The sequence below is a fragment of the Mesocricetus auratus genome, unplaced genomic scaffold, assembly GCF_017639785.1.
Source record: "Mesocricetus auratus isolate SY011 unplaced genomic scaffold, BCM_Maur_2.0 Super-Scaffold_100007, whole genome shotgun sequence".
Taxonomy (NCBI): Eukaryota; Metazoa; Chordata; class Mammalia; order Rodentia; family Cricetidae; genus Mesocricetus; species Mesocricetus auratus.
This window is the reverse complement of record NW_024429191.1, coordinates 68,666,913-68,679,844: the sequence shown is the minus strand read 5'-3', so window position 1 is coordinate 68,679,844 and position 12,932 is coordinate 68,666,913. Positions and strand designations below refer to the sequence as shown.

Below are 12,932 nucleotides of genomic sequence, written 5' to 3'. Positions count from 1 at the left end.
GTGTTATATTCACCTTCACTTGCCTTCGTTTCTCCTCCTAGACCATAGCAGACTGAGTTACTCCAGAGGTCAGATTTTGCTTCTTCTAAACATGGTGATGTTGCCAAGAATCTTCACCACTCTATTTAAGGTCCAAGTAGCCTGTTCACATTTTCTGTAAGCTGGCTAAGTCACTTACCATTTCTGACTAGACCACTCAACAAGGTGGGCATCTCAGAGTTCATGTGTGGTTTAGCTTTAGGTTCAAAGATGATAATATTTTACCTTTATGCGACATTCAACTGTGTATTTCATATTTTTGGTTATAATAGTTATATCCTTTTTGTGACTTAATTGTTTGGAATGGGCTAAAATTACATTAGGAAAATAATCAACCTAGTCTTTTTTTGGTATTAATAGAAGCTTTTTATGTCCAATTCAGAATGTTAAAGCCCTTTGTCTATTTACTTATTTCAATACTGACTGACTTCTGTTGGATCTCAGATTTTTACATCATATAACATTAAGGTAATAAAGAATGTTTTCACCACAATTATACTTGGATGACTACTAGATAGTATTATGTGAGACCAGGGAAATAACCAGGCATTGCATTAGGAGATTTTAGCAATTCGGCATTTGGAGAATATACTTTGAAACAGAAGACTAGAAATCATGCTTGGTGTCATGATGACATGCTATTAATTCAGTGGTTTTTAAACACAGGAGAAACTACTTGAATCAGAGAAACACAGGAAGCAGTTAACAGAAGAGCTCCAGAATGTGAAGCAGGTAGGTCTGTGTGGGGATAGGGTGTGTGTGTGGATGGGGAGGAATGCATGAAAGTGGAGGGTACATGAGCCTACCCAAATTTTAAAGCACTGATACTGCATCGTATCTCAGAATTTGTTGCTGCAAATGGAACAGGAGGAAACTGTAGAACTCTTTAAAATGAGCATTTGGAGTTTATACCCACTAGAGTCTGAAATGGCTTCCATGAACCAAAATGACCAGTCATGTTGCTTTTCTGTTCTCTTTCATTTGCCTTTTGTTTGTGACTTCCTTCCTTCCTTCCTTCCTTCCTTCCTTCCTTTCTTCCTTCCTTCCTTCCTTCCTTCTTTTTCTTTTTCTTTCTTTTGTTATTTTTACTTTGAGATTTTTATTAAAGAAAAACTGAACAAGGACTCCTCCCCAAAACTGCATCCAAGAGCACTGTCATAGTTAGTTGTTCATAATAGATGATTAAGAATTTGCTTTCACTTTCCAAAGTCTTCACCAAACTGGAAGTAGATTAGGAAGAGACAAATAGCAATATGAAAAGTAGAAGTACAAACAGTGAACACACACGGAGCAAGAGTCCAGGGTCAGTTGAACCCTGTTAGAGAAGAGTGGTTGCTTGATTCTGAACCCCCTCACACTGACCTCACAAAGTCAAGAAGATAAACAGAGCCATGCGTGACTCGTGTCTTCAATATGGCCATGACGGAGACCAGAGGAAACCTCTGAAAGTACATATAAGGAGAGTAAATTATTTTCAGAGTAAATCATGATGCTGCCTTGCCACTGAAGCCCAAGCTACCTAGACCAGAGAAGGTATTAAAGACTCTGAAAGGGAAAGGGAGAAACAAGAATCCAATGAACCAAAAGTGAAATCAACCCCAGGAAGAAAAGGTATAATAATTAATATCCAGGTCCTGAACATTTGTTGATGACTCTTAGCCAGGATTCCAAAGAGTGTGCACCCAGAAGTAGCACCCACTGAGGATCGTCGTTTCAAGGGGAGAATCAAGTAAACTAGAGTTAATAGAATACCTTGAGACCAGGCAGTGACTGGAAAGAAAACCTCAAGAGGAAAATGAAGTGTCTTAGGGAAAGAGAAAGCAGACCAATCTGCCTACTTCTCACCCTGAGACCATCAGTAGTGTGACCCATAATGCACCTGCACAGGAGAGGGTGCTCTTGACCTAAGATCTTTCTATGAAATGATTTGTTTAGAGCAGAAAAAAAAAGTCCACATCATTATCAAACAGCAGAAGTTCATGTGAATTAAAGCTTCTGTCCTGGTGACTGATTGGTGGTGGCACACATCTTTAATCCCAGCATTCTGGAGGCAGAGGCAGGAGGATCTCTGTGAGTTCCATGCCAACCTGGCCTACAGAGTGAATTCCAGGACAGCCAAGGCTACACAGAAAAACCCTGTCTTGGGAAAACAAAAAAAAAAAAAAATAAGTTTCCATCCTGGTAAAATGTGCACAGCAATTGAACAACGAATATTAGACGGCTGTAATATAGGGTTCCACATTCAGCTGAATGTCCTCAACAAGTATTGGAGTTGAGAGAAATATGCCTCAAATCTGAAATTTGGGGAAAAAAAGAAAGAAAAAAGAAGAGAAGACTAGAGCCAGTAAGATGGCTCATGGAGTCAAGGTGCGTGTTAGCAAGCCTGACATTTCCAAACATTTAGTAAAGAAACAGAAATGGAAATTAAATTCCCAAGTTTTATATTCAAGTGCATTGGGAACATGACAATAAATTGTAGAATTTTTTGATGAATTGAGAACAAGAAACTGCCAAAACTGAGAATTATCCAACTAAACTTTGCAGAATTAGAAGTGCTGCCTGAAGTGAGCAGCCTCTCACAGGTTCAGAACCTCCCACCACCACCATGTGTGCATTCCCAGAAAGATACCAGATTTCAGGGCCAAGAGGTCAGCTCCGTTACACCTGGAGTAACTTCACAAAGTAAGCAAGTGCTAAAGTTGACAGAGCCATCCACGGGGAGCTTCCTGACAGGGACTTCTGGGCCTGCATCTGGATGAGCCAAAGTATTAATCACAGTTGTAGATGATGCACTGTGGAATAATGATAACTCACAAGTCCATACCATGTATAATTAGATTAGCTAATGGATGGGGAGAGAGGAGCGATCTGGCTCATGGCGATTGTGGAGTGAGGACTGGAAACAGCAGCAACACTGCTAGATTTGGAAAGAAGCATTTTAAATGTTTTCGTAAGGATTGAATTAGGGACAAATTAAGATGCTAAATTTAGGAGGAAATTTTAATGAACAAGATATCTACATAGTTATGTGGTTTAAAAGTAACTCTCCAAACCACTGCTAATTATAAGGGAGAAATAGTAATTATGCAGTGGAAAATTGAGAAAACAGTTTGATGCTAAAAGTTATCCTCACCAATGAAGAAGTCATTGTCACTTCAGATGTGATACCCTGAAAAGGACACAGTGTCACCTATGTGCTATTCTGACTGAGAGTGTATAGCCTAAGTCTAACCTTGGGGGACATCTGTCAAAGTGTGTATATGTGTGTCATATTCTTAAGAACCATACATCCTAACCTGATAAGGTGCTGGACATTAAGAGGTGTCAAGAAGCAGGAAATCTAAATTCTACCCTATACCAGATCCTGTACTGGAGTGGGGAGAATAAGGATGTTACTGGGTGATTAGACAAACCTGGAAGGTAGAAAGTAGATCAGATGGATGAAAATATTGAATAGAATTTGAAACTCCTAAATGCACTGTAGTTACATATCTTTACTAGGAATACTGTTATACTTAAGGATAAAGGGTTATGATATATAGTTAAGAAACCATATGCATGCATGCATGCATGTTATACATACGTGTTGAATAAAGACGAGATTGAAAACATGTAAGGTTTTTTGCAACAGCTTATAAATATTAATGCTTATAAGAATACCTTGTATCTCATTCAGGAACTTATTGACCAAAAGCTAAATCTGGTATGTTTGGTAAATCTGGGTGGAAGATATAAGAACATTCTTATTCTTCTTTCTTTTCTTTAAAAATTTTGTAAATTTATTTTATGCAGATGAGTGTTGGCCTGCACATACATATTGCACCATGTGTATGTCTGTTTTCCAAGGTCAGAAAAAGCCATGGACCCTCTCTTTCTGGAACCCCTCTTCATTCTGTTCTTATACTTTAAAAAAATTTAAATCCTTTATAGTTTAGCCAAGTTTTCAAACTTTTGTGTTGAGACAGCCTTACTCTGTAGTCTGTCTAACTGTGAAACTAATGACAGTTCTCCTGCCTCAGTCTCCAAAGTGCTAGAATTACAGTTCAAATATCCTTTTGTTGTTGTTTTAGTTCTTAATTAAAGTGTGTGTGTGTGTGTGTGTGTGTGTGTGTGAGCGCATGCACGCACGTGCATGCACATGCACACCTGCACCTGTATGTGTGGTGCCTGAGTGCGTATGGAAGTTAGAGGACAACTTTAGAGACTTTTTTCATTCTGCTTTTGGGTTCTAGGAGTGGACTTGGGACATCAGGCAGGCCTAGCCATGAACATCTTCACCCTCTGGGCCACCAAACTGGCCCCTGACCCTTATTTTATTAACTATTTGGCTGGTATGCCTTTTAAGGTTTTTCTACTTCTGTGTCTTCAGCCCCTGTATCTCCAGTATGCTTTACATTTCAGCGTTTCTTTGTGTTCTGAAACTTGGATTTATGAATCTTCCTATTAAAATATTATGTGTAAAATAAACTAAGGGATGTTCTCACTACATTTAATTAAAACTTTTTGTTTTCCTAAATTCTTGGGATGCATTAGTTGTTGAATACCAACTATGTTTGACGTAGTCGTTACGTGAAGGTTGACATAAGACATAAATCTGAGGGAGGAAGGAAGGCAAGAGCCAACAGTTGTACTGTCTTTTCCCGGCAATAACTAGCCTTTCCACATAAGGCCTTCCTGTATTCATTTCTCGGAAATGAATATTTTCCATTATACAAAAAAATCAAATCTATATCGGTAAATCATCTGTATCAGAATGTAACACGAATAAATGGAAATGAGATAGAGATGAAAATGTGAAGAGTAGAGATTTTTCACTTTCCTTTGATGGGTGAATGTGCAGAAGCTAAGTGTAGGCGATAAGGGGCTACTGAACAGGTGTCAGTGTTAGACCTTGTAGGTTTGTATCCCCATCCTTCCTCGTGCTTGCTCTTGACCTCCAGCAAGCTCCTTTGCCTTCCCAAGCCCGTGTTTGATACTAGTACCCTTCTCAAGAATGTCAGAAGGACGCAGTGAGAGTAAATCCATACTCTGTGATGCATATCACCCATAGTAAGCACTCAAGTATTAATATAACTGTTAGAAGTCATAGAAGAAATGTTTTAGCCATTTAATTTAGAGGGAAATGAAATTCTAACGGAGAGATTAGAGAACTTCTCAGAGATGGAGTGGGATTAAAGCTGGTCTAACAGTGTGAACATTCTTTCATAGCAGGGAGAAGCATTCTGTAGGGCTAGAGGCCATTTTGTGTATTTAATTTTTACTGTGTTTATACCTTGTGTCTAATTAAGTAACAATAAACGTCATCCTGCAAATGATCCAGAGAACTGCAAAGTTTAAATGTATTAACTTTTGTCGGCTGATCCTTGGAAAACAGTAGTTAAGTATTCTTGTAACATTATCACTATAATCAATAAACAGAAACATGGAGATAAAGAAGACAGGAAATGACATTTAAGTTGAAATTTTGAGGCCAAATCATGTAGGCAGTTGAACGTTAACTTACAGGTTCAACGATCAACGTCCCTCAATGGTATTTGACAAATGAGAAAAATAAGCATTTTACTCCACCCTTCATCTGATCACAATCCCCCAGTGAAGCAGAATTGTTATATCCGGAAACCTTTCCCTAGAGCAGGACTGTAATCTGCAAACTGCTACAGTGAAGTTTTGGTGACTTTATGGTATTCCTTGGCTCCCAACTGCCAGGATCCCTTTTTCGAGCTGCAATGCTTATAGTAGGACTTACTGTCATATCTAGTAAAATCCAGAAATCTGACGTCTCTCATCTCTTCTCACCTCACTCCACTGTGCTTCTCCATCCCTTTTATTCCTCCCTTTCTAGTCCCTTCATCTTCCTGTACCATCACCTAAACTGTGGGTAAAAGGATTTTGAGTAAAACTTATCTCTTCCACTCATCTTTAACAATTGCTTGTTAGGTTTTTCTTTTTAGCTTTGTCTCCTGAGTAGAGAGTGTTTCTTCGGGATAGTCACCTCTGATTTCAGCAACAATTGCTACAGATTGGTTACCCAGATGTCTGAGAAGGTGAGGAAGAGAAGAAGGAAAAATGAGAGATTAATTTAACATCAGGTTAGGAAGTGACTGAAGACCAAATAAAAGGCTACTGTAAAACTCCAGTATGTCACCATCCAATAGAAACATAAAAGCCACTTGCACACAGTTAAATTTTGTGCTAGCACAAAGAAACAAGAAAATTAAATGTATTTAATCTATTACATATAAAGTATTTTGGTGTGCAACAATATTAAATTTTTATTAATGAGATATTTTATATTTTGTGTGGTATCTTTATTATAGTATTACTTTATACTTTTGGAACATCTTTATTAAATTTTGATTGGAAATACTGGATCTATTTTTAATATAATAAAATCTATGTGAAAACAAAGATTCATATGCTCAAATTTCTCTAAGCTTACTTTAAAAGTTTCTTATAACAGAAGTAAATCCCAAAGTTTCTTAATATTTGTGTCCGGGCCACAAAACTTAAGTTTTTTAGAATGATTTATCTTTTCATAACTGCATCAGCTTACAAATATTCATTAATTCTTTTTACAACAGTAATGTAGCTTTATTTTTCAGGGAAATTACATATAATGGTCATAGCCCTAAACAGTATCAGCTACAAAACATCTTTTGAGAACAGTTTAGTTTTGCAGCAAATTGATACTTATATTGATAACTATGATTTACCTGTGAATACATATGATGAAAATATAAACTGATTATAATTGTTTGTATTGTTACAAATTTCACTGGCAATTTAAGTTCTTACTGTTTTCATTCAGAAAGTCAGATTTGCCATTTGTAAGAGTTTCATGTGAATTAGTTCATTCATATGCAGTGTGATATTAATGAGAAAAATGTAAATCACACTGCCTTTTCTGTTGTTGTTGTTGTTGATTACTGGATAATGGGACTAAAACTGTGCCCATAGCATTTTTAAACAGTGAGCATCAGAAAGCTAAGCACAAGTTTGTGGGTTTTTACCATATGTATCTATCTTATGGTGTAATAAAATAATAAAACTCTTGTTTAAAAACATCAATAAATTCAATGTCTTGCTCTAACAAAGCTGGAATTCCATCTGCTGTAATAAAAACTTGTTTTTCATTATCTAGCTGAAATTTTTTCTTTAAAATATCTATTCTAAACATTTTGAGGTTTTTTTTCTAGTTAAAAATTAAAATTTCATCAAAACTTGGGAGTTTTTTGAGATAAATGTTCATGAAATCTGAGTCAGACATTTTCTCTTTTGTTACATCATTTATCTGAAACTATAGAAAAGTAATTGATTTACATATTTTAATTCTGTTGATCGCTGGTATTGTTAGAAATTTTGTAGGGTATGTAGGAATTTGTGACTTAATTAAAGGATTTTATCTATATATACAAAGTACTTTTTCTATCTTTATCATAACTGAAATTACCAGCCTAATTTTAAAAAATGGCTTCCTTTTGTGCACAAACCAACTCCGTTCTACAGTTGCCAGGATTACAGATGTGGGGCATTTCCTTCTTAGTTAATGACTAATTCCATTTATCCTCTGCTGATTGTTAAAAGAAAACTTTCTAGCAAATTTGTTGTACACTTACAAAAATCTGTTTCACTATTGCTCAGTTTTTATATATTGAAAAATACTATATTCCAAATATCTTTGTAAAATGCATATGCCTCGTCTCTTTTTCTCTCCTAATCATATTGCTAGTCTGCTTATTCTATATCAGTAGAATAGTAGAATATCCTAATTTCATTCTTAATATTTTGATGTATCTTTGACAATTTCCTCCATATTTATAAGGTATTGTGATCATTTCCATCCCTAACTTGTTCTCCATCTCCTCCCTTATCTTACCTTTTACACTTCCCCATCCCACCTTCATCTCTCTCTCTCTCTCTCTCTCTCTCTCTCTCTCTCTCTCTCTCTCTCTCTCTCTCTCTACCTACCTACTGATGATTGATGACTACACCCATGAACAGTAGTGATTCCTCCTCCCTCAGTAGCCATAAATTGCCAATCACTCGTTATCCAGGGACAGAGCCTCATTAACTCCTCCCCATCCATGCCTGACTGCAGTCTCTGTGTGTGTAACCGTAGCTGCTGTGAGTTCATGAGTACAATGGCCATGTCATGTTCTGAAGACAGCATCTCACAGCACTTGCCCATCCTTCAGCTCTTACATTCCCTGAGCCTTGAAGGTTTAGGGCTGAGCACTCAATAGTCACTTAGTCTCAACTCTTGGGTCAGTTCCAATGACCAGTCTACAAAGACTCCTGCTCACGAGAAAAAGAAATTCCTCTAAGCAAGAAGGAAAGCAGCACTAACCTGTGGGTCGAAACAAACATTTAGCAGGCATTTGGACACCATGTCCATTTAACAAAACAGCATTAATAAGTTCCCTTCTAAGGCCTGTGGCCTCCTCAGCCATGTTTGCTTTACAAAATTTACATGAATTATTCCTTACAGTGGACCTCACATTTAATCAGGTGGCTATGCCCATAACAGTCATGCTGTTGTACCGGTAGGCACATATTATCTGGCAGGTGGGTGTTATGGCATATAGGGTACATATGGGGAAGTCCATTGGTACTTTTCTCTCTCAGTTATCTGCATAGCACCTTTCAGCAGTATAAAAGCTAGCCAGTAGGAAGTTTCTAGGTCACTTCCAGCTTGGTTTCTCTGGGTCCTGCAGCCAAAATGTGTTACATCTTCAGCAGTAGCATCTTACAAGCAAGTTATGGTAGGTAAGCAAGGGCAATAACAATATCATGTGTTGTTGGAAGGGCAGGGAGCTCTGACCAGTAATTCAGAGGGAAGGGTCCTTTATTAACTCACTTTGAGACTTCATATTACAAAACGATGAAGCAATCCTAAAAGCATCGTGCTGTCCCCCTTTCAAAAGCTCTTTGGCTATTTTGAAATTATGGAAGCTGATATACCTTTAGTGTAATGACTTAAAGCAATGAATAGCTACAGGGAAGAAAGCGATAACAGGTCAAAGGTAGAGAGAGGAAGGACTTAAAAGAACAAGTATGGCACCGGAATACATTTCCACTGAAAGGGTCTGGCCCCTTGTTTTTCTTCAACCAGGAATCACCATGACACTTCATATTCTGTAATGAATTGACTGAACTAGTTTCTGAAACCAGTATCTGTGTGTGTGTGTGTGTGTGTGTGTGTGTGTGTGTGTGTGTGTGTGTGTGATTTCATGCCCTACAGAATAGCCCAGCCCTGCTGTTTAAAATTATGAGGACAATTTCCCATGAAGTTAAGCTTGTCACTTTTTTCTCCTTCAAGTTCTAACAACTTCTAACAGGTCTGAGCCATTCTTGTAGCATCTCCCTTTGATCAACAACTTTCTAAAACCCACCCTCACACTCACGCTGTTTTTAAATGTCCTTGCGAGGCAGTGTTATGACCTCAGGCAACAATGAACTGATGAATACTCCAAGGCCAAAATACTTAGCTTGTCTGAACCAGTCATTGCTCTGAGGGAACTTGGGAAATTGTTTATTTGGCAACTTCACTGGGATCAGATAAGCCCAGTTGTAGTTGCCTCGCCTGTGCAGAGTTTGGGCTGAAGACTTCAGAAAGGCATGAAATAGGTCAAATCAGTTTAGGATTCTCTGGCATGGACTTAGTCACAGCACTGCTAGTAACTCTGTCTTGGTTTGTGGGTGAGGCAATAAAGAATTTTGAGAACAAGTTAACTATCTCTAAAAAGAAGTGTAGTCACAGTTCCCTACTTCTGGGGAATGTGTTCCTTTATGGTTTTAAAGAAACAATGCTTGTGGATTCCTGGAGATTACCCTAATGCTAGATTTCTTGTTAAGCCCATAACGGCTCCCTCTACTAAGGTATCTCTTTCCTTGCTCTCTGTTCTTCACCCAACTTGACCTTTCTGATCCCTCATGTCCCCTTCTCCCTTCCTTTTTTCTCTCTAAGCAATAGTGGAGAGACTACCTTAAATGCCCTTCCCCTATAATGAGATTGATGATTGCCTTAAATGCTATCATAGAGCCTTCATCCATTAGCTGATGGAAGCAGACGCAGAGATTCACAGCTAATCCCTGAGCAGTTGTAGAGAGGGAGGAGTGATGAGCAAAGGGGTCATGACCATGCTGGGAAAACCTACAGAAACGCCTGACCTGAGCAAGTGGGAACTCATGGACCCCAGCCAGACAGTTGGAGCACCAGCATAAGACTCAACCAAGCCCCCTGAATGTGGGAGTCAGTTGGGAGTCCTGGGCAGCCTATGGGGCCTCTGGCAGTGGAACCAGTATTTATCCCTAGTGCACAGACTTTGGGAGCCCATTCCCTATGGAGGAATACTCTCTCAGCCTAGATACATGGGAGAGGGACTAGGCCCTGGCCCAAATGATGTGACAGACTTTGATGATCCCCCATGGGAGGCCTCATCCTCTCTGGGGAGTGAATGGGAGATGATGAGGGGAATGGGAGAACAGGAGGAAGAGGGAACTGGGATTGGTATGTAAAATAAGATTGTTTTTAATTTAAATAAAAATAATATTATAAAAAAAGAAACAACAACACCTCTAATCTTTACATCTGTGTGACCTCCAGGTACCTTCTTAGCTTTTGGTAATTTGAACTTTTAATAGTTTTCTATAGCAGTACTAGTAGTTATCCAAAAATACCATCTCATTATTGGAGGGAAGAAAATAAGAAAAATACATACATTAGTTGTCTCAATCCTTTCTGTTCCAAAAGCACACTATTGTAAAATACTCCTCTTCGTAGACTGATAACTTCTGATTCCCACTGAAGGCCTTTTACAGAGAGATGCTTCATGCTACTGTTTTGGGGCCACGGCCACCTCCTTCCGCCTGCCCTCCTGCTATCTGACAACTGTTCATCTATTGTCCACTCTACTTTTATCATTTGTAACGCTATACAAATGGAACCATATAGCAAGCCACTTTTCATAATGATCCGTTTTCCCTCATCTAACTCTCTTGGATCCACCTGGATTGCTGTAGCTGATCCTTGTTCTCAAGGAGAGCGTTATAAAACTAGTTTTCTCTAAGAGGTTGGTGGACTGTTTCAAAGTTACCTTCCTAGTTGTGATTTTCTAGGGTGAGAATTTATGAGCATGAGATCGCTCTTTGACATTAGAACTGTGAATCAGCACTAACCTTAGAAAGGCTTTTATAAATAAAGAGGTCATTGGAGAGCAATTGTAAAACACTTACGATGTTAGGCAACAGTGTGATTAAAGAAGCTTATTGTGCAAATATCCTTGAATGTATTTTTCAGCATTACTTCTCTTTTTTTGTGATCAAAAAGTGACATATCTTTTTTCTAGCATTAGACTCAGCCCTAGAAACTGCCTAAGGTAAGGAAAGCTTACTTGAAAAGGGAGCAGGAGATGTGGTTTCCCAGACTCCCAGTCATCATCCTATTTGTATAGACATCACTTGCATGTAGTGATTCACTTGAAGTGAATGCAGCACTCCAAGCTTTAGCAAACTCAAGTGTTGCTATGACTACGCTATGGTTGCAGTATCTCCTCTGAGTTCCCTGTGTTGGAAGCCCAGTGTTGAGGGTAAAGATTTAAACAGGCAATGGAACCATTAAAAAGTGGAAAGACCCTTACGTCATGGGTCATGCCCTTGGATGTTCTCATGGGAGCCTCTCCTCACCACGCAAATATCCCTTCTCATGCATGTCCCATGTCACTTGCTCTTCCACCACAGCACCATCCACTGTGATGTGACACAGGTGAGTGACCTTGTCAGTCATCATCATGCTGTTGGAACTTTGAATCTCCAACACTGTGAGCTAACTAAACCTTTCTTTACAAGTTAGCCCACTCAGTTATTTTATAGCAGGAATGACTAATACAAGTGTCTGTCTCAGAAGTTCCGTTACCAAATAGTCATTGTTCTGTTAATGTAGAAAAGATCTTGGTGTCTTAAGGATTCTGAGAGACTTTTTTCTGTCTTGTCTGTACTATAGACTCCTTTGAATTGCACTGGCTCAATTAAAGACCATGTTCAGTGTTGGAGGAATTTGGAAGGAAAGTGATGGTATTCCTCACAGAGACCTGCAATTAATTTGGTTATACCATTACCTATAGGAGGTTTCCCTATGGGAAACTGGTGAAGATAGGGTTCCACACAATACGTCTTTTATGGTTTGGATCTGCAGGGGACCACATGCCATCCTCCAGTCAATCACTTTGCACGTGCCTATAGTAACTTGCAAGAGAGAATTGACAGAGACTTTTTAAATAATTCATTAAATGTGAGTTTTATATGAAGACACCATAAGAGCTAACTATACAGCCTTTAGGAATATAGGAGAAAAAAATCTAGAGCAAAACCATCCCTTTCTAGTACACTTTTCCTAATTGGTATTTGGAGCTGGTGGATTATTAGAGGCATATTTGTGTATATAACCAGATGACCTTACCCTCCATAATTTTCCTTATTTTCCCTAAGAAAAGAAATACATACTTCTAAAAGCCCATGATCATCTGCCAAAGGAACACCTTTTAGGTTACACTTTAGACGTCTGCGTAGGTGTCAAACATTTTTTTTAATGTTGGAGCAGTATATAATAGTTGGACTGACAAACTAGAACATTTGATTCAAGGAGGAAGTAGTGATAAGGTGGCTGATGCTATAAAAGTCTTATCTTGGCAGTTTGCTGTGTGAGAAACACTTTCAGTACTCCTACTGTCATATGGGACTCATGACATTGGAGTAATGATTTATTCACAAAACGTTGAAGACTTAAAAACAAGACTCAAGTCTTGTATGACCCCCCACATAAGGAAACTACTCTGTTTGAAAATGTACATTGGTTTGTTGTCTTTTGCATTGTATAGGAAGAGATTGTCTATGCC

At 38.5% G+C, this 12,932-nt stretch overlaps 1 protein-coding gene across 5 annotated transcripts in view; it reads left to right on the top strand.

The window, feature by feature from the left end:
• Stxbp4 (syntaxin binding protein 4) overlaps positions 1–12,932 on the top strand; it is a 159,283-nt gene that overhangs the window by 56,645 nt on the left and 89,706 nt on the right. For all 5 annotated transcript variants that reach the window (XM_040749472.1, XM_005075817.4, XM_040749474.1 and 2 more), the window contains one exon: positions 706–771. In XM_040749472.1, coding sequence (XP_040605406.1) covers positions 706–771 — 66 coding nt within the window. The remainder of the gene's footprint in view (positions 1–705; positions 772–12,932) is intronic.